Source organism: Mustela nigripes, chromosome 4 (assembly GCF_022355385.1).
Source record: "Mustela nigripes isolate SB6536 chromosome 4, MUSNIG.SB6536, whole genome shotgun sequence".
Lineage (NCBI taxonomy): Eukaryota > Metazoa > Chordata > Mammalia > Carnivora > Mustelidae > Mustela > Mustela nigripes.
Genome location: NC_081560.1, coordinates 10,794,518 through 10,813,221, shown reverse-complemented (window position 1 = coordinate 10,813,221; position 18,704 = coordinate 10,794,518). Strand labels below are relative to the sequence as shown.

Sequence of the window (18,704 nt, the reverse complement as noted above, 5' to 3'; positions counted from 1 at the left end):
CTCCCAGTAGTTCTTTTTGCCCTTGCTTCCCTTACCTCTGACAAAGTTTCTCTGAAGAAGTTGCTGTGACTGAGGTGGAAGAGGTTGCTGACTAAAGGATTTTGATAGATTCCTATCTCATACTGCGGTCTTTCATCCATTTTGAGTCAATTTTTGTATGTGGTGTAAGGAAATGGTCCAGTTTCATTCTTCTGCATGTGGCTGTCCAATTTTCCCAACACCGTATGTTGAAGAGACTTGTCTTTTTTCCATTGGACATTCTTTCCTGCTATGTCAAAGATTAGTTGACCATAGAGATGAGAGTCCATTCTGGGCTCTCTATTCTGTTCCATTGATCTACGTGTCTCTTTTTGTGCCAGTACTATACTGTCTTGATGATTACTGCTTTGTAATAGAGCCCAAAATCTGGAATTGTGATGCCACCAACTTTGGTTTTATTTTTCAACATTCCTCTGGCTATTTGGGGTCTTTTCTGGTTCCACATAAATTTTAGGATTATTTGTTCAATTTCTTTGAAAAAAAAAAAGGATGGGGTTTTGATAAGGGTTCCATAAATGTATAGATTGCTTTAGGTAACATAGACATTTTCACAATGTTTGTTCTTCCAACCCATGAGTATGGAACATTTATCCATTTGTTTGTGTCTTCCTCAATTTCTTTCATGAGTACTTCATTGTTTTCTGAGCACAGATTTTTTGCCTCTTTGGTTAGGTTTATTCCTAGGTATCTTATGGTTTTGGGTGCAATTATAAATGGGATTGGCTCCTTAATTTCTCTTTCTTCTGCCTTGCTCTTAGTGTATAGACATGCAACTGATTTATGTGCATTGATTTTATACTGACACTTGACTGAATTCCTGTATGAGTTCTAGCAGTTTTGGAGTGGAGTCTCTTGGGTTTTCCACATGAAGTATCATATCATCTGCAAAGAGTGAGAGTTTAACTTCTTCTCTGCAGATTCAGATGCCTTTTATTTCTTTTTGTTGTCTGATTGCTGAGGCTAGGACTTCTAGTACTATGTTGAATAGTACTGGTGATAGTGGACAGCCCTGCTGTGTCCCTGACCATTGGAGAAAAGCTCTCAGTTTTTCCCCATTGAGAATGATATCCCTTGTGGGCTTTTCATAGATGGCTTTGATGATATGGAGGTATATACCCTTTATCCTTACACTGTGAAGGAAGGGTTTTGATCAAGAAAGTATGCTGTCTTTGTCATATGCTTTTTAAGCATCTTTTGAGAGTGTCATATGTGTCTTGTTTTTCTTTTATTCATGTGATATGTATCATATCACACTGATTGATTTGTGGATGTTGAACCAACTTTGCAGCCCAGGAATAAATCTCACTTGGTCGTGGTGAATAATCCTTTTAATGTACTGTTGGAACCTATTAACTAGTATCTTGGTGAGAATTTTTGCATCAATGTTCATCAAGGATATTGGTCTGTAATTACCCTTTTTGATGGGGTCTTTGGTTTTGGGATCAAAGTAATGCTGGCCTCATAAAATGAGTTTGGAAGTTTTCCTTCCATGTCTATTTTTTGAAACAGTTTCCGGAGAATATGTATTGATTCTTCTTTAAATATTTAGTAGAATTCCCCTGGGAAGCTGTCTGGTCCTGGGCTCTTGTTTCTTGGGAGTTTTTGTTTGTTTGTTTGTTTGTTTTTTAAATTTTTATTTTTTTTAATTTTCTTTAAGTCTTCCAGAATTCATTATTTATGCACCACACCCAGTGCTCCATGCAATATGTGCCCTCCATAATACCCACCACCAGGCTCACCCAACCTCCCACCCCTGCCCCTCCAAAACCCTCAGTTTGTTTTTCAGAGTCCACAGTCTCTCATATTTCATCTCCCCCTCCATTTTTTTCTAACTCCCCTCTCCTCTTGGGAGTTTTTTGATGACTGCTTCTATCTTCTTACTGGTTATGGGTCCTTTCAGGTTTTCTATTTCTTCCTGGTTCAGTTTTGGTAAGTTTATATGTCTCTAGGAATGCATCCATTTCTTTTAGATTGTCAAATTTGCTGGTGTATAATTTCTCCTAATATGTTCTTATAATTGTTTGTATTTCTTTGGTGTTGGTTGTGATCTCTCCTCCTTCATTCATGATTTTATTAATTTGGGTCCTTTCTCTTTTCTTTTTGAGAAGTCTGGCAAGGGGTTTATCAATCTTATTAATCCTTTCAAAGAACCAGCTCCTAGTTTTGTTGATTTGTTCTTTTGGTTTCTGTTTCATTGATTTCTGCTCTGATCTTTATTATTTCTCTTCTCCTGCTGATGGGTTTTCTTTGCTGTTCTTTCTCCAGCTCCTTTAGGTGTAGAGTTAGGTTGTTTACTTGAGACCTTTCTTGTTTCTTTAGAAAGGCTTGTATTGCTCTATACTTTCCTCTCAGGACCAACTTTGCTGTGTCTCAAAGATTTTGAATAGTTGTGTTTTCATTTTCATTTCTTTCCATGAATTATTTAAATTCTTCTTTAATTTCCTGGCTGACTCATTCATTCTTTAGTAGGATGCTCTTTATCCTCCATGTATTTGAGTTCTTTCCAACTTTCCTCTTGTAGCTGAGTTCTAGTTTCAAAGTATTGTTGTCTGAAAATATGCAGGGAATGATCCTAGTCTTTTGGTACAAGTTAAGATCTGATTTGTTACCCAGGGTGTGATCCATTCTTCGTGGTGAGTTTTTCCACCTTGTCATTTTATCATGATAAGAATAGATGAATGAGAGAACAAAATACTAAAAGGGTAGCAGTGACCTCAGAAAATTATACACTAACCAATCAGAAGAGACCCAAAACTGGGGGGAGAAGAAAGGAGGAAAAAAATTACACACACACACACACACACACACACACACATATACACACATACACACGCATACCAGTGAATAGAACAGAGCTACACACTTTGGGTGTATTTTGGCCTGTTAGAAAAAACTACTTGCCAAAGGTTTGAAGAAATAAAAACTTATATATATATATGTATACATATATATATACATATATATATATATACACACACACACACAAATAAGGGTCAACATGATGAAAGGTGGAATATGACTGTAAATATGAAAATAAAAAAAGACTCAAAAAAAGGAATTGGTAAGATAAGAAACTGGTTTGAAAAAAAAAGCAAAGAATGTAATCAAGTTAGAGACTAGAAGAAAGCCATGTGTTAGATTTAGCGTATATTTTGATCTGTTAGAAGAATCTGTATCCCAAAGTTTTAAAGAAAGAAAAACCTATATGTATATAGAAAATAGGGTTAAATATAATGAAAGGATAGAATATGACTATAACAATGAAAATTAAGATTTTTTAAAGGTATTGATAAGATAAAATAAAAACACTAAAATATGAAGGGAAAAATTTAAAAATAGAATAAGAAAAAAATAAAATTTTAAAAAATTTAGTTGTGAAAGACTAAAGAATCATGGGGGGAAATATATGAATTCTGTGAAATGCTTTGCCCTAGCTCTGGAATTCCACAGTTCTCATTGATTGGTGAACTTAGTCTTGGCTGGATGTTCTTGCTGATCTTCTGGTGGAGGGGCCTCTTGCCATGATTCTCAAATGTCTTTGCCCGAGGTGGAATTGTACCACCCTTGCTAGGGGCCAAGCTCTGTAATCTTCTCGGGTTTGCTCTTGGGAGCTTTTGTTCCCTGAATGCTTTCTGTAGAGTTTTGGAGGACAGGAATGAAGATGGCAGCCTCCCAATCTCCAGCCCAGAGGAGCCAAGAGTTTGGGCCCCCAGTCCTTAGTACACCCTCAGAGAAAAGTCGTCAGTCCCTTCCATCTCCCTGGTCTCTGGCTACTCTCCATGCTCACCTGGCCTGTGACCAAGCATTTCTATCTCTGGTGCACAGCCCTGTTTGGACTCTCCAAACCCAGCAGATTCCTGCTGCATGCTCCTGTGCCACTCCTCTGGAAGAAGAAAGGAAAGGTGAGTCTCCCCAGATCTGCCACTTGTGGGGTGTCTGCTCAAATAGCAGTGGCCTGATTGTGCCTTGGATCATGGTTTACAGTAAACCCAGCTGAGAGCGTACTCCTTATCTCCGTCTCTGCAGCCAGCTTCCCCACTCTGATACCTGGGAGTTTTGCCACACTCAAGACACCCCCAGTCTTTCTGTAACATGCAGGTCCTGAGAACACACTGCCTCCATGAGGGCTTCACCCCCCGCTTAGCCTCTGGAGTGACATTCCTCAGTAGAGCAGACTTCTGATTTTGTGCTCTGCTGCTCTACCACTCTCCTCCTCCTGTGGGCTCTCTTCCTGTGTATCACTTCAGATTCACTTCTCCACACGTCCTACCTTCTGGAAGGTGGTTGATTTTCTGTTCCTAGAATTGCTGTTCTTCTCTCTGATCTCCTGTTGAGTATGCAGGTGTTCAGAATGGTTTGGTAACTATCTATCTGAACTCCTGTGATCTTCTAATATTTAGGTCTCCTTCTTCTCTGCCATCTTGCTCTTCTCCCCATCCTTTGGCATTTTAATGAGAGTTATTTTGAATCCCTGTGTGATGGTTTCTATATTCAGGTCATATTTAATTTTTGTTCTGTTAATTGCTTGGCCCAATAACAACATATTTTTTTCTTGATTCTTCTCTGATCTTTAATTTTGTTTAAACCCATACGTGTGTGTGTGTGTGTGTGTGTGTGTGTGTGTGTATGATGGCAGAGTATGAGATAAGTAGTAGTATGCTTTGCAGTGGACACATCTCTTCTGTTTACCCTATAAGGTAGTGTGTATGGGGTGTGGAATCAGTGCAGCCAGGGTTGTGTTGCATTTGAGTTTTATGTTGCTATGGCTATCCTCAGTGTACCAAAAAATTAAATTTTCCCAATCATGACTTATTCTTAGTTTGGGATGTTCACTGGTTGGAGGGCTTTTCCCAGTGTCGCTGAACTACCTTGAATTTTAGGCTCTTTTTATTAAATTTCATGTAGAGAGTGTGTCTGTCTACAGATTGCCTCTACCCCATGGTAACAACTTTGAATTATCCCTTAATTCCTCCTGTCCTGGTGATGGAGGGTGAGACTTTATTCCTTTTGTCTGGTTCTTTGTCAGTCTTAGGCACATCATTTGTCCCCATGTTTCAGACATGTTTAGTGATCCTGCCCCTTTGTGGTCATACAAGATGCTCATGGACTGACCTAGATTGGTCTCCTGCCAGTGGGAACCCCAGACCTACAGGGGCTTTTTTTGTTTTGTACTGTTTTTTGTTTGTTTGTTTGTTTGCTTGCTTGCTTTTTTCTGTTTGCCCTTCCCTTAGGAATGAACCTTTATCTGTCTCTGAGGAAAACAGGGTTTGGTACCCTTCCCCAGTGACTTCAGACTTTGGTTCCATAATGGAGTGGTTGGAGAGTTCTTTATCTTACTGTGAGAGAGGTGATTGCCTTCACCTAGACTTGCACTATGAAGGAGAGAGACTTTCCTGGTTTTGTACCTTCCTCAAACATTCTCATGAGGATTGGTCTAAGTATATAGAGAAAATCTCAAGAATATATGTGAACACCTCTATTTTTCTCTGTCTCCTAGCCATTATATGCTCATGGTACTCTCACATTCAGCCTTTATCAATCTGGTAAATAAATTCTTACAGGTTTGCATGGTGCCCCACATTCTTCTCATACTCTCGCCCAGGTAAGGCAAAGCCCATGTCCCACATCTTTCTGGATGCAACTATCATTCTTGAGATTTCATTTTATTTGGTTTCCCTCAGCTTTCTGATGATTTAAAAAATAGTTATGGTTTTGTAGATTATCTGCTCCTTCCTTGTCTGATGGGGGTGATGTTCATTCAAGCTTTCTACAACCTAAAAGGAATCTAGAAGAAACTAAGTTACTCTTTAAATTATGTTTTAACAGATAAAGTAAAAGAGAGAAATAGATTCTGATTTTCAGCTAACAATGACAAATAAAGCTCTTTGGGCCAAGGAATTTTAAGTCACAATAAATCACTTATCTGGAAGCAGCATACCCAAATTAGATGCAGTGTTTGGAGCAAATATTTGTATTTTTCTTGTAAACCAAGCCTACACGTAGATAGTATATGTTATTGTGTTCATCAGAAGTGCTTCTTGAATAGGCATTCCAATTCGTAGGCTGACACCCATGAAATTACCTTCTTGGTCCAAAGAGGGCATTTCCCATTTGCAAAACAGTAGGAATTGTAGGATGGGTGGGAGCTTGCAGGGAAGACAAACGGAAAACTGAGATTGTAGTTGATTTTGAACTTCTTTTCTCACAATTAGTTGAGATACAGCATTAGAGTCTTTAAGATAAAATATTTGTGAAGTGAATAATGGTAGAATAAAGTGTTTTAATGAAAAATTAATGTGACAGTGGTTTACAAATGAATTGTTTCAGGAGTTCTCAAATGTATTCTATCCGAAACACCTGAGAGCCTCATCAAAACAGTTTTCTGAACCCTCTGCAACATATCTGATTCAATACACTTGGGTAGAATGAAACCTCTCAGGCATTGAAATGGACTAAATTTACTTAGGACTTTGGGACAAATGCTGAAATAATAGCAGTCAGCTGTTTTAATAATAGAAAGAAAAGATCCAGGTGGCAATGTTTCTAGTAAAAGTTGATATAACTTGCTGAGTAATGAAGGTTGAATGAAAAGAAAGGCTCCTCCCTAGGTCTGGAGCAGAAATGACTAAGATTTCTGTGGGTTCCTTACCAAAACTTAGAATCTGGGAGTTTCCCTTTTTGGTGTCTTCAGATGAGTGAAGAAAAATAGCAGTGTTGTGAACATCTGGATACTGTGACTACAGCACTCACAGCCATGGAATTTTTCCATTTTTCCTCAGAGAAAGTATCCAACCAATTCTGTCAAATGAGGGGAGTTCAGAAAATCAGGTGAAGAATGAAAAGCATCTCTACTTTCTCTTTCCATTGCTTGGCATATCACAAAAACACTTTTAAAGTCACCGGGTACTGTAGTATCAGAGATTATAGTAACATGCAGAATGAATGAGAGGACAAGGAGTGTGATACATTGTTGAGAAAAGATGTGGGAGTAACTTTTCGACATTAGGGACATAGATGAAGTAGCATGTGGATGATCCTGGGATGCACACGTGGTTGGCTGAGTCGATAGGCAGATGGCGGAGTATGGAGATGGCTATATATAGTGGGTAAATGTGTGGATATGCAAATGGTAGTGCTAAAAGTGGGTATTGGACTTGAAGATGAATGGACAAATGATTCACTTACAGGTTTCATGGTGCCTGAGAATGTATCAGACATATATGTGACTGCATTTTATGAATTTTGCTTTTAATCTGTTCATAGAAATTAAAGATTTGAAAAGTTATAGAAAGCTAACACTTCTGTACTTCTATGTTGTGAATTCTAATGCTTTTATCCTTTCCTTTTGCCCCCATGTAAAGCTTAAGATTTTCTACATCCCCTTTTGGGATCTTATTTGGATTCTTAAATCTATTATGTGATATTAGTATTTTGAAAACTTGAATAGTACCATGAAAATGTACTCAGGTGTGCGTCCATCTTTGCAAACTTGCAGCAGGTCCAGTGGGTCTTTGCACATATATCAGGGAGTGAGGCACAATGTTCTTGTGTTCAGAAGGAGTGAGAGGGTTATCTTAGAGCTTAAGGGGACAACTGTGTTTTGGGGTTTTTTATTTGTTGTTTGTTTGTTTGTTTGTTTTCACTGGGTTTGATTGCAGACCTAGACATCACTCAGTAGAATAGGGGCATAAGTGCCAAACGTCAGGTTTGGGCTACAGGAGAATATTCTAAATCTCAGAAAACTAGTATCTCTGGCATTTTAGTATGACCTTTGGCTTCAGGGGGTTGCTATGGTTGAGGAAAATGGGGAAGAACAGGCTTCACAGGGAGAAGAAGGTCAGTATTGAGGCCCTGCCCTTGAGAACTGGGAGTGGTGACAGTGGTTGACACTATAATGTATAAAGCTCCTGAAGGGAGTCTGTCAGCCCCACATTGCTAATTCACACACTGCTGCACCTCACCAGGTTTATACTGAAGCCAGTTGTGGGCCACTGTGAACCTTCTAGTAGATGTTTACCTCACAACCAACTCCAGATAGTTCTTAGCCAGGAGTTTGAGGAGTCTAGGACTCTTCATTTCTCTGGTCCATGACTTTGTTAGAGGGAAGCATTCTTTAGAAACCAACATAAAATTGAACTGAAGTAGACATGTCTGTTTGTCAGGCACTAATCATTGTTTGAGAGCTCGAATGGAGGAGGCATCTTATGTTGGTATACACAGAGGTGTCTAGAGGGGCAGAAATAGAACCAATCTGACTTGTTAGGGAGTTTGGATCAGAAATGTGACCTACAGATACTGAAGTCTTCTCACCGTAAATAGTACAGCAAATGTCCTAAAGTGATTCTGCTTTCTTGAAGGTACATTTCTGTTCTAAGGGTTCTTAATTCCAAATTTATATGCTGACAGAGAAAAAGTGCAATGGTGAGAAATGGGAGGAAGCAACTGATTAATAATTAAAAAGTAGAGCTCCTATGGATAAATTCTATATCTTTGGGGGGGGGGGGAGCATGCAGGAAACAAGCCCAAATCTGTGAAATGATTAGTTAGATTTTGATATTCTTGAACATGTAGTAAGAGTATAAACAAGACAAATTGTCAATTGCTTTAAGATATCTTTTCTCAGTTATTTCTCTAAGGGTATGTGCACAAAATATTTGAATTTTCCTTTCTACAGTAGAGGTTTAAAATGTAAAGTGATTAACTGGATTGCTCAAATTCGTATACACTCAAGAATATGAGCTGGGACTAGAAATAAGGTCTCCTGACTCTCATTTCAGGGTTGGTTCCTCTATAATGGGCTGGAGAAATTGTATTGTGGAGACATAATTTTTTGAGGCATTTATACTATGCTAGTATTTCCTACAAAGCACAAGATATAAAGATGCTGAGCATTTATAGAATGAAATTATGACAAAATGTATCACAAAAGGTAAATTTCAGTATTTCACATGTTGGAGAAACTGGGTCCTCAATAACTGGACTCAGTATATGTGAAGAGTCAGGTAAAAAAATCCAGATATGAAGCAGAAACAAGAATCCAAGAAGGAAAATTGTCCTCTCAGGATTAAAAATTACCTTTAAAACATCACATTCCCAAGTGGCCTTGGGATCTTTTGTTTCCAAATATTAGAATAATGCAAATACGCCTGCCCCTGATAGGTATATTCAGTGTATGCAACAACTAAATAATCAGCCATAGTTTAGAGGACTCTTTCTTTAAATAAAAGTGACATTTCATTTTTTATTCTATTTTATTTTTTTTATTGTGTTACATCAGTCACCATAAAATAAATCATGAGTTTTTGATGCAATATTCCAAGATTCACTGTTTATGTGCAACACCCAGTGCTCCATGCAATATGTGCCCTCCTTAACCCCCATCCAGGCAACCCCCTCCCCTCTAAAACCCTCAGTTTGTTTCTTGGAGTCCACAGTCTCTCATGGTTCATCTCTCCCTCCGATTTGCCCCAATTCCCTTTTTCTTTCCTTCTCCTAGTGTCCTCCATGTCATTGCTTATGCTCCACAAGTGAAACCATATAATTTATTTTTTCTGGTTGACTTATTTCACTCAGCACAATCTCCTCCAGTCCCATTCATGTTGATGCAAAAGTTGGGTATTCCTCCTTTCTGATGGCTGAATAATATTCCATTGTATATATGAACCACATCTTCTTTACCCAGTCATCTGTTGAAGTGTATCTTGGCTCTACTGACAACTCAATTGTGTAAAAGTGTGATCTGGTTTATTTTGGCCAGCATGAAAGAAAGCATTTCTGTAGGTTGTGGGACTTACCTTCATGAGCTCTGTTTCTGAATTCAAGACTTGTAATCTGTTTTTGCTAAGACTATAAAGGACTCCAGTGAGAAGGTCAAATATGGTTGTGACTCAATAAAGTGTTTCAAAAGAGGATATCCAAACTTTCAGGGGAGACAAAGTTTTTGGTGTTTTATCTTTTAGCCATAAATCATCATCTCTATAATGAATGGGGGAAAATATGAATAAAGAGCTCACCCATCAGCCTCAGCTGTGTTTCAGACTGGATTTTTGAGGCTGATCCAAGGTTTTGTCCATCCATTAACTCTTTGAATTGGCATGAATAGTGGAAGGGGTAATTATTCTGAAATATAATTCTGGAAGTTGAGCTATTGAAGAATCCTTTTATAGTGTGCATTCCTCCTGAGTCTTTTCAAATAAATACTTTTTCTGACATGGGGGTAAGGGAGAAGATAATTAATGAAGCCATCAGTCAATAGAAATGGAAAATATTATTTGATAGATTTAATGTAAATGTACTCAAATAGATAACGTTTAAGTGGATAACACATTCACTGGTGCAGGATATTAAATGTGTCACTGAATGTTAAATAGGTAAATGTACCTGCGTGTCAAGCCCTGGATACTTCCTCCATTGCAAGGGAAAATTGAGTATTTTGGGGTGTTGCTTCATAATATAACAAGGGAAACTAAATGCAACTAAAAATTGATTAATAAATGTGGACAGCAGCATCTGAAGACATCTCTAGAGAATCAGAAGTGATGATCCTGTCTGTGTGTACCAACACATGAAAAATTCTGTCATACTTTCTTTTTTTTGTCTATGGTATGGGTCAGGTTACTCATCTTATTTTTAATGAGCAGTTCCTCATAATTCCTCGAAGTTGTATCATACTGTTAGAGCAGGAATATGTGGAGGATGTGGTAAATCCTAAAAGGGTACTTTATGTTGAGAATTGCTACTTGGGGCAATACATTTCAAAATCTCAGGCATACTGCAGAGCTATAGGGAGGTCAGAATGAAAGAGTCCCACATCTGGGAGGTCCACTGTTCAGAATTTTAGTTTATTGTAATAGTTGGGTGATGTCTCATTTTTAAGACTCCAAAATACTAGATATTACTAAAAATTACAGCCTGAGAATTTACTATTAGAAATCTATTTAACTTGAGGTACCTGGGTGGCTCAGTTGGTTGAGTGTCTGCCTGAGATGCAGGTCATGATCCCAGGGTTCTGGGATTGAGTTCTGAAACAGGCTCCTTGCTCAGTGAAGAGCCTGGTTCTCCCTCCCTCTCTGCTTGCTACTCCCTGTGTGTGTGTGTGTGTGTGTGTGTGTGTGTATCACCTTTTCCTTATCCATTTATCTGTTGAAGGACATCTTAGGTCATTCCACAGTATGGCTATTGTGGACATTGCTGCTGTGAACATTCAGGCACAGGTGCCCTTTCCCCCTTCAGATCACTATATTTGTATCTTTGGGGTAAATACCTAGTAGTGTAATTGCTTGGTCATAGGGTAGCTCTATTTTTAACTTCTCGAGGAACCTCCATACTCTTTTCCAGAGTGGCTGTACCAGCTTGCATCCCCACCAATGATGTAAGAGGGTTCCCCTTTATCCACATCCTCACTAACATTTGTTGCTCCCTGTCTTGTTAATTTTAGTCATTCTGACTGGTATAAGGTGGTATCTCGTGGTTTTGATTTGTATTTCCCTGATGGCAAGTGATGCGGAATATTTTTTCATGTGTCTATTGGCCATATCTTCTTTGGAGAAGTGTCTGTTCATGTCTTCTGCTCATTTCTTGACTGGATTATTTGCTTTTTGGATGTTGAGTTTAATAAGTTCTTCATAGATCTTGGATACCAGCCTTTTATCTGTTATGTCATTTACAAATATCTTCTCCCATTCTGGAGGTTGCCTTTTAGTTTTGTTTCCTTTGTTGTACAAAAGCTTTTTATTTTGATGAAGTACAAATAGTTCATGTTTGCTTTTGTTTCCCTTACCTTTAGAGATGTGTCTTGCAAGAAGTTGCAGCAGCTGAGGTCAAAGAGGTTACTGTCTGTGTTCTCCTCTAAGATCTTGATGGACTCCTGTCTCACATTTAGCTCATTTATCTATTTTGAGTTTATATTTGTGTATGGTGAAAGAGAATGATTCAGTTTTATTCTTTTGCATGTGGCTGTCCAATTTTCCCAACACCATTTGTTGAAGAGACTATCATTTTTTCTTTGGATATTCTTTCCTGCTTATTGAAGATTAGTTGACCATAGAGTTAAGGGTCCATTTCTGGATGCTCTGTTCTGTTCCGCTGATCTATATGTCTGGCTTTGTGCCAGTACCATGCTGTCTTTCACAGCTTTTTAATATAGCTTGAAGTAAGTCATTGTGATGCCCCCAGCTTTGTCTTTCTTTTTCAACATTCCCCTGGCTATTCAGGGTATTTTTTGGTTCCATACAAATCTCAGGATTGTTTGTTCCAGCTCTGTGAAAAATGTTGAAGATATTTTGATAGGGATTGCATTGAATGTGTAGATTGCTCTGGGTAGCATAAGCATTTTAACAATGTTTGTTATTCCATTCCATGAGCATGGAATGTTTTTCCATTTCTTTGTGCCTTCCTCAATTTCTTTCACAAGTGTTCTGTACAGCTCCTTTATCTCTTTGGTTAGGTTTATTCCTAGGTATCTTATAGTTTTTGGTGCAATTGTAAATGGGATTGATTCCTTAATTTCTCTTTCTTCAGTCTCATTGTCAGTGTATAGAAATGCAACTACCTATTATTTTGTTTTTATTTCTTTGTCATAGAGATAAGAACATTTCTATCCTGATATATGCAGTAACTAATAATTACTGGAAATTATGAGAAGATAAATAGAGCTACTTTTATCTAGAGTAATATTTAATTTATTTATTTACTTTTAAAGATTTATTTATTTATTTTAAAAAGAGAGAGAAAGTGGAGGTAGGAGCAGAAGGAGAGAGACTCAAGCAGACTCCATGCTTAGCAAGAGATCAACCCTGACATCATGACCTGAGCCAAAATCAAGAGTTGGATTCTTCACTGACTGAGCTACCCAGGTTTCCCCAACAATGATAATACTTTAAATGAAAAAAGTTTGTCTTCATACTCCAGACGTGACTTTTCCTGCAATTTCAGTATCATTCATGAAACTTACTATTTTCTACTCTTTTAAAAAAATATTTCATTTATTTGATGGAGAGAGAGATGGAACAAGTTGGGAGAGAACAGGGATCCTGATATGGCGCTTGATCTCAGGACCCTGAGCTCATGACCTGAGCAAAGGCAGACACTAACTGACTGAGCCAACAAAGCATCCCCAATTTTCTACTCTCGCATGACTTATTTTTAGGGTCAGTGTAAGCTGGTACACTAGTTTACAAGATTAGGTACTTCATACAAAACTCCCACTTAATATCATTTCATTTAAAAAATATTATTTCCTTTTTAAATCATTTAACCAAAAGGACAGTGATCAACATAATGCTAATAGATTTTAAGCATTAGTGGCAGTGCTTTAAGGAGATAATTTTTCATGGACTATTTCAATAGTATCTATATTATATCACATATTATGTCTTATTAGTTATGGCCTAAGTAATTACCCTATACCTACTGCAATTCATGAAATACAAACATGAGGAATTCCTTCCTTTATGGTGCTCTTGTCCAAGGAGGAATCACAGAGATATATTATTGTTTAATATGATGTTATGAGTAGACAGCATGGATTGTTTTTTTGAGTAGACAAATAAAAGCTCAAAACATAAAGAGGTGTCAGTTGAGATTCTTTAAGTATGAGTGTGATATGACCCAAAAATGTAAAATAGGATTTATTGTCTGTCTGCCTATTTTAGTTAAACAAACAAATAAAAAAAATTATATTTATTTAAGGCATACAACATGAAGATTTTACATACGTATACATAGTGAAATGATTACTATTGTAGGGTTACTTAACATACACTCTCACATAGTTACCTTTTCTGTGTGGTGGACACCTAAGATCAATTCTCTTAGCAAATTTCCATTCTAAGTATTACTACCTATAGTCCTCGTGACCCACATTAGATCTTAAGACTTATTCTTCCTAAATAACTGCAACTTTGTACCCTGTAATCAACAGCTTCCCATTTCCTCTTCTGTTGGTAACTACCATTCTTCTCTCTTGTTCTACATATTTGACACTTTAGATTCCACATATAAGTGAGATCATGTAGGTTTTTTCTTTCTGTCTTTGGCTCATTTCACTTAACATAATGTCCTCCAGGTTCATCCATGTTGTTGCAAATGGCAGGACTTTTTTTTTTTTTTAAAGCTGAAAAATATTCCATTATATGTACGTGTATCATAATTTCTTTAACCATTCAACAGATACTAATTTGTCTCCATATCTTGGCTATTGTGAATAATGCTGCAATGAACATGGGAACTCAAGGTACTGAGTTCATTTGCTTTAGGTTTATACCAGAAGTGGGATTGCTGGATCGCATGGTGGTTCTATTTTCAATTTTTTTTTTAAGGAAATGCTATTCTATTTTCCATATTGACTGAACCAACTTTCATTTCCCACAACCATGTATAAGAGCTCCCTTTCTCCACATCCTGTCAACACTTGTTATTTTTTATTTTTTGTTAATAGCCATCCTAACGTTTGAGGTGGCATCTCATTATGGTTTTGATATATATTTCCCTAATGGTTGGTGTTGCTGAGATATCTTTTCATATATCTGTTAGCCATCTGAATGTCTTCTTGAAAAAATATCTGTTCAGGGCTTTGCTAATTTTCAAAATCTGATTGTTGTTTTTGCTGTTGAGTTGTATGCATTCTTTGTATAGTTTGGATATTAAGCCTTTATCAAATATATAGTTTGCAAATATTTTCTCCCAATCCCTAGGCTACCCTTTCATTTTGTTGATTGTTTCCTTTGCTGTGAAAAAATTTTTAATTGATGTAGTCTCACTTGTTTACTTTTGCTTTGGTTGTTCGAGCTTTTGATGTCAATATTTTTTAAAGAATCACTGCCTAGACCAATATCAAGAATGTTTTCCCCCTAATTTCTTCTCGGAGTTTGCATCTCTTACAGTTTAGTCTTTAATTCACTTTTGAGTTTATTTTCATGTATGTGTAAGATAAGTGTCTCTTTATTTTTTGTGGACCTGGGGAACTCTTGAATGCTGGACTCTGTTTGATCAGAGAACTAGGGAGTCAGTCCCTCAGGTGACAGCCATAAAAGCTGGGGTGCTGGATATGCAGTCCTATTATTTTATCCTCAGAAGCTGGGAGTTGTGAGCTCTCTCCTGGTTATAAGGAATTGTGCTAATAGTGGGGATTGTGCCACTAATATGTCTCAGCATCTTCAGCCCTTTAAGATGTGGGTATTTTCTCAATCATCCTATGTGTAGGAGTTGCTCAACTACTTTTTGGGTTCCCCTTAGAGGGATTTGATCCCTGTATATATGTGTTTATTTGATGCATCCATGAGAGGAGAAAGCTTCCTCAGGAGCCTCCTATTCTGCCATCTTACTGACCTCCTTCCCCAGATTTTAATGTATACTAAAGGAGCATTTGGTCCCTGGCAAAAAGGTAGAGTAGCCAAAGTTATAACAAATACTGAGAAGAGAACACAAACAAATTTATAGGGGAGAGAAAACTAAATAGGATTAACTCTTAACTGTTCATTAATCAACACTGGTAAATGTTTTCTCAGACTAATCATGATTAAAGAAAAACAAAGTGAAGGGTAGAGATGGAAGTCTCATGACACAGCAGGAAAGAAAGAACTATTGAAAGAACAGGTCAGATTTTGAGAAGGAAATTAAGGAAATTTATAAAAGTATATGTTTCTAAATCACAAACGAGAAAGGCATTTCTGGAATGACTTGTTCTGTTTTATTGTTTAAGAAACGAGACTTGAAACATAGAGAGTCTTCATTTTCCTGCTCAACAACCCTTACCTGAAACTTGTATGGGTCCTGGGATTGGCAGGTAGCTGTTTCTGCCCTCAATTCCTCTTGCTGCCTTTAGCTCTCATTTTCCTTTTTTTGTGCACTGCAAGAAAAGGAAAGTTAGTGAAAATGCAGTGATTCAAAAATTTTTTAAATTTTAATTATTCTTGTTTAATGTTCAAAACAGATATAATAACAAAATAGTTCTATGAAAAAAAAATGAGTGAAATGGAGGAAACCCCATTCCAGTGTACATCTACATGAATTCATACCTTCTTCTCTGCCTTGGATAATGAAGAAGGGCCCTTAAACATTTGTGTTTCCTTCCTCCTTTTTTCAAGTCTTCTTCATTTTCTCTTAAGCCCATATACAGAGGGTAAATTATTAATAATAGTAATTGAGAAAAATAAAAAGAATAAGATGCCATTGCAATACCTTTCCCTTTGTGATCCCACTGAAGGCTGAGAAACTAAAGGCCAAGAGGATCAAAGGTAATTTAAAAAAAAAAAAAAAAAAGGCTTCAAAGCCTCTCATCCATTCCTAAGCCCTTAGTGCTGTGGACAGTTGTCTCCAATTTTATTTAGGTTTGTATTTGTGGATAGGATGCATGAAGAAAATCATGTTTGCTACCTTATCTACCCCAAGACAGAGGTCATGTTATTACTAATACTGCTACTACTGTAGTACTATTACCAGTATTTGTTCACAAAGTACTTTCCCCATAACTAACTACAGTTGAGCTTAAAAGTACTTGTGAGTTTGGTGATATTCCTTTGTTTTATATATAAAAGCTTGTCACCTAACCCAAATCACATAGTTGTAAATAACTAAGACACAAAATCATTTTTGAAATTTACGTTCTCTCTGATTCCAGATCTTGCACAAGGACCTGATTTTTCCCAATATTTCATTTTGTAATAAGTTTACACTTTTCATTATGATGTGTCTAGTTGACATACGTCAGGGGTAGCTTTTATAAACTTTCCAACCAAATTTTCCTCATTGTTTATCATTTTGCCTACCATTCTCACCTACCAAACTCTCCTTGCCCTAGAATTTGAGGTACGGTGGTAAAGATGTGAGCTCCTAAAATTGCACTGCAGTATCTCCAGGCCTTAATGGGTCTCCCTGAGACCATATCATGTTCCTATGAAGGTGCTGACCTGACTCTGATGCAGAGTGGGTATGTTGGGATAAAGCCTGTCATCTTCACCCATAAATGGTCTGAAACATCTGGTGAAGGCTAGCTAATTGTATACAGTATGTATTCACTAAAATGGTTCTTTGCTTCAACAACTTTTGTTATCTCTGATTCTGCAGATTAATGATTCTCACATTTTTTTAATGGGAACAGATAACCAGACATGGGTGAGAGAATTTATTCTCCTTGGCCTGTCCAATGACTGGGACACACAGGTCTCCCTCTTTGTCCTGTTCTTAGTCATGTACATAGTGACAGTGCTGGGGAACTTCCTCATCATTCTTCTCATCAGACTGGACAGCCGACTCCACACTCCCATGTACTTCTTTCTCACCAACCTCTCCCTCGTTGATGTCTCCTATGCCACAAGCATCATTCCTCAGATGTTGGTGCATCTTCTTGCAGCACATAAAGCAATCCCATTTGTGAGCTGTGCAGCCCAGTTATTTTTCTCCCTAGGCTGGGGTGGGATTGAGTTTGTTCTACTGGCAGTGATGGCCTATGACCGCTATGTGGCCGTGTGTAACCCCCTAAGATACTCAGTCATCATGCATGGAGGCCTCTGTACTAGGTTGGCCTTCACATCCTGGGTCAGTGGTTCTGTCAACTCTCTTATCCATACTGCCATCACATTTCAGCTACCCATGTGCACAAACAAGTATATTGATCACATATCATGTGAAATTTTAGCTGTGATCAGGCTGGCCTGTGTGGACACCTCCTCCAATGAGATCGCAATCATGGTTTCTAGCATTGTTCTGCTGATGACACCTTTCTGCCTGGTTCTCCTGTCCTACATCCAGATCATCTCCACCATCCTAAAGATCCGATCCACAGAGGGAAGAAAGAAAGCCTTCCACACCTGTGCCTCTCACCTCACAGTGGTTGTCCTGTGCTATGGCATGGCCATTTTCACTTATATTCAGCCCCGCTCCAGCCCCTCTGTTCTTCAGGAGAAGTTGATCTCTCTCTTCTATGCTGTGTTGACACCCATGCTGAACCCCATGATTTATAGTGTAAGGAATAAGGAGGTTAAGGGGGCCTGGCAGAAACTACTAGGGCAATTTTCTGGACTAACGTCAAAACTGGCAACTTGATGAATCCTGAGCATCACTTAGAGTAACTTTGCCTGTGTTTTCTCCCACTTAACTCAGATATGGCAGGCATTACCTGTATTGCCTTGGCAACCAGGAAGAAGATGACGACTATGTACCGGTGATGCTGGGTAGGAGGCTGGAGGTTGGGTTGGGGTGTGGGGTGTGGGTTTATTTTTATGTCACAGCAGCATATTCACTGGAGTTGAGAACTGCTGTAATAGAACTTCCCACCTTTGGCAAACAATAAGAGACTCTTAGTCACAGGAAACAAATTGAGGGTTGCTGGAGGGGGAGAGGGATGGGTGGATGTGACAACTGGGTGATGGACATTAAGGAGAAAATGTGACGTAATGAGCACTGGGTTTTATATAAGACTGATGAATCACTGAACTCTACCTCTGAAACTAATAGTATATTGTATGTTAATTAATTGAATTTAAATAAATAATAATAAATTCTAAAAAAGAGAGGAAAAAAGAAAAAGAAAGAACTCCCCCTTTCTCAATCTTCTTTCATATGGCCTGAGAGTAGTCCAAGATAATACCATTTACTCTTCATTTGTCACATCGTTTGTAATTATGGACCTATTCATGAATCTTACCTTGGAACACAATTTTTAATCA

The 18,704-nt window shown here is 37.9% G+C and overlaps 2 protein-coding genes across 2 annotated transcripts in view; one reads left to right on the top strand and one right to left on the bottom strand.

The window, feature by feature from the left end:
• Positions 1 to 18,704, bottom strand: part of LOC132014876 (olfactory receptor-like protein OLF3) — a 73,697-nt gene that overhangs the window by 24,589 nt on the left and 30,404 nt on the right. The gene's annotated exons all lie outside the window — the stretch shown is intronic.
• LOC132014875 (olfactory receptor-like protein OLF3) lies at positions 17,128 to 18,081 on the top strand. The gene has a single exon (XM_059395574.1). The coding sequence runs from the start codon at positions 17,128 to 17,130 to the stop codon at positions 18,079 to 18,081; it is 954 nt and encodes a 317-aa protein (XP_059251557.1).

Excerpts from the sequence above, each read along its gene's own strand:
- LOC132014875 (XM_059395574.1), top strand. The coding sequence starts at position 17,128 with ATGGGAACAGATAACCAGACATGGGTGAGAGAATTTATTCTCCTTGGC.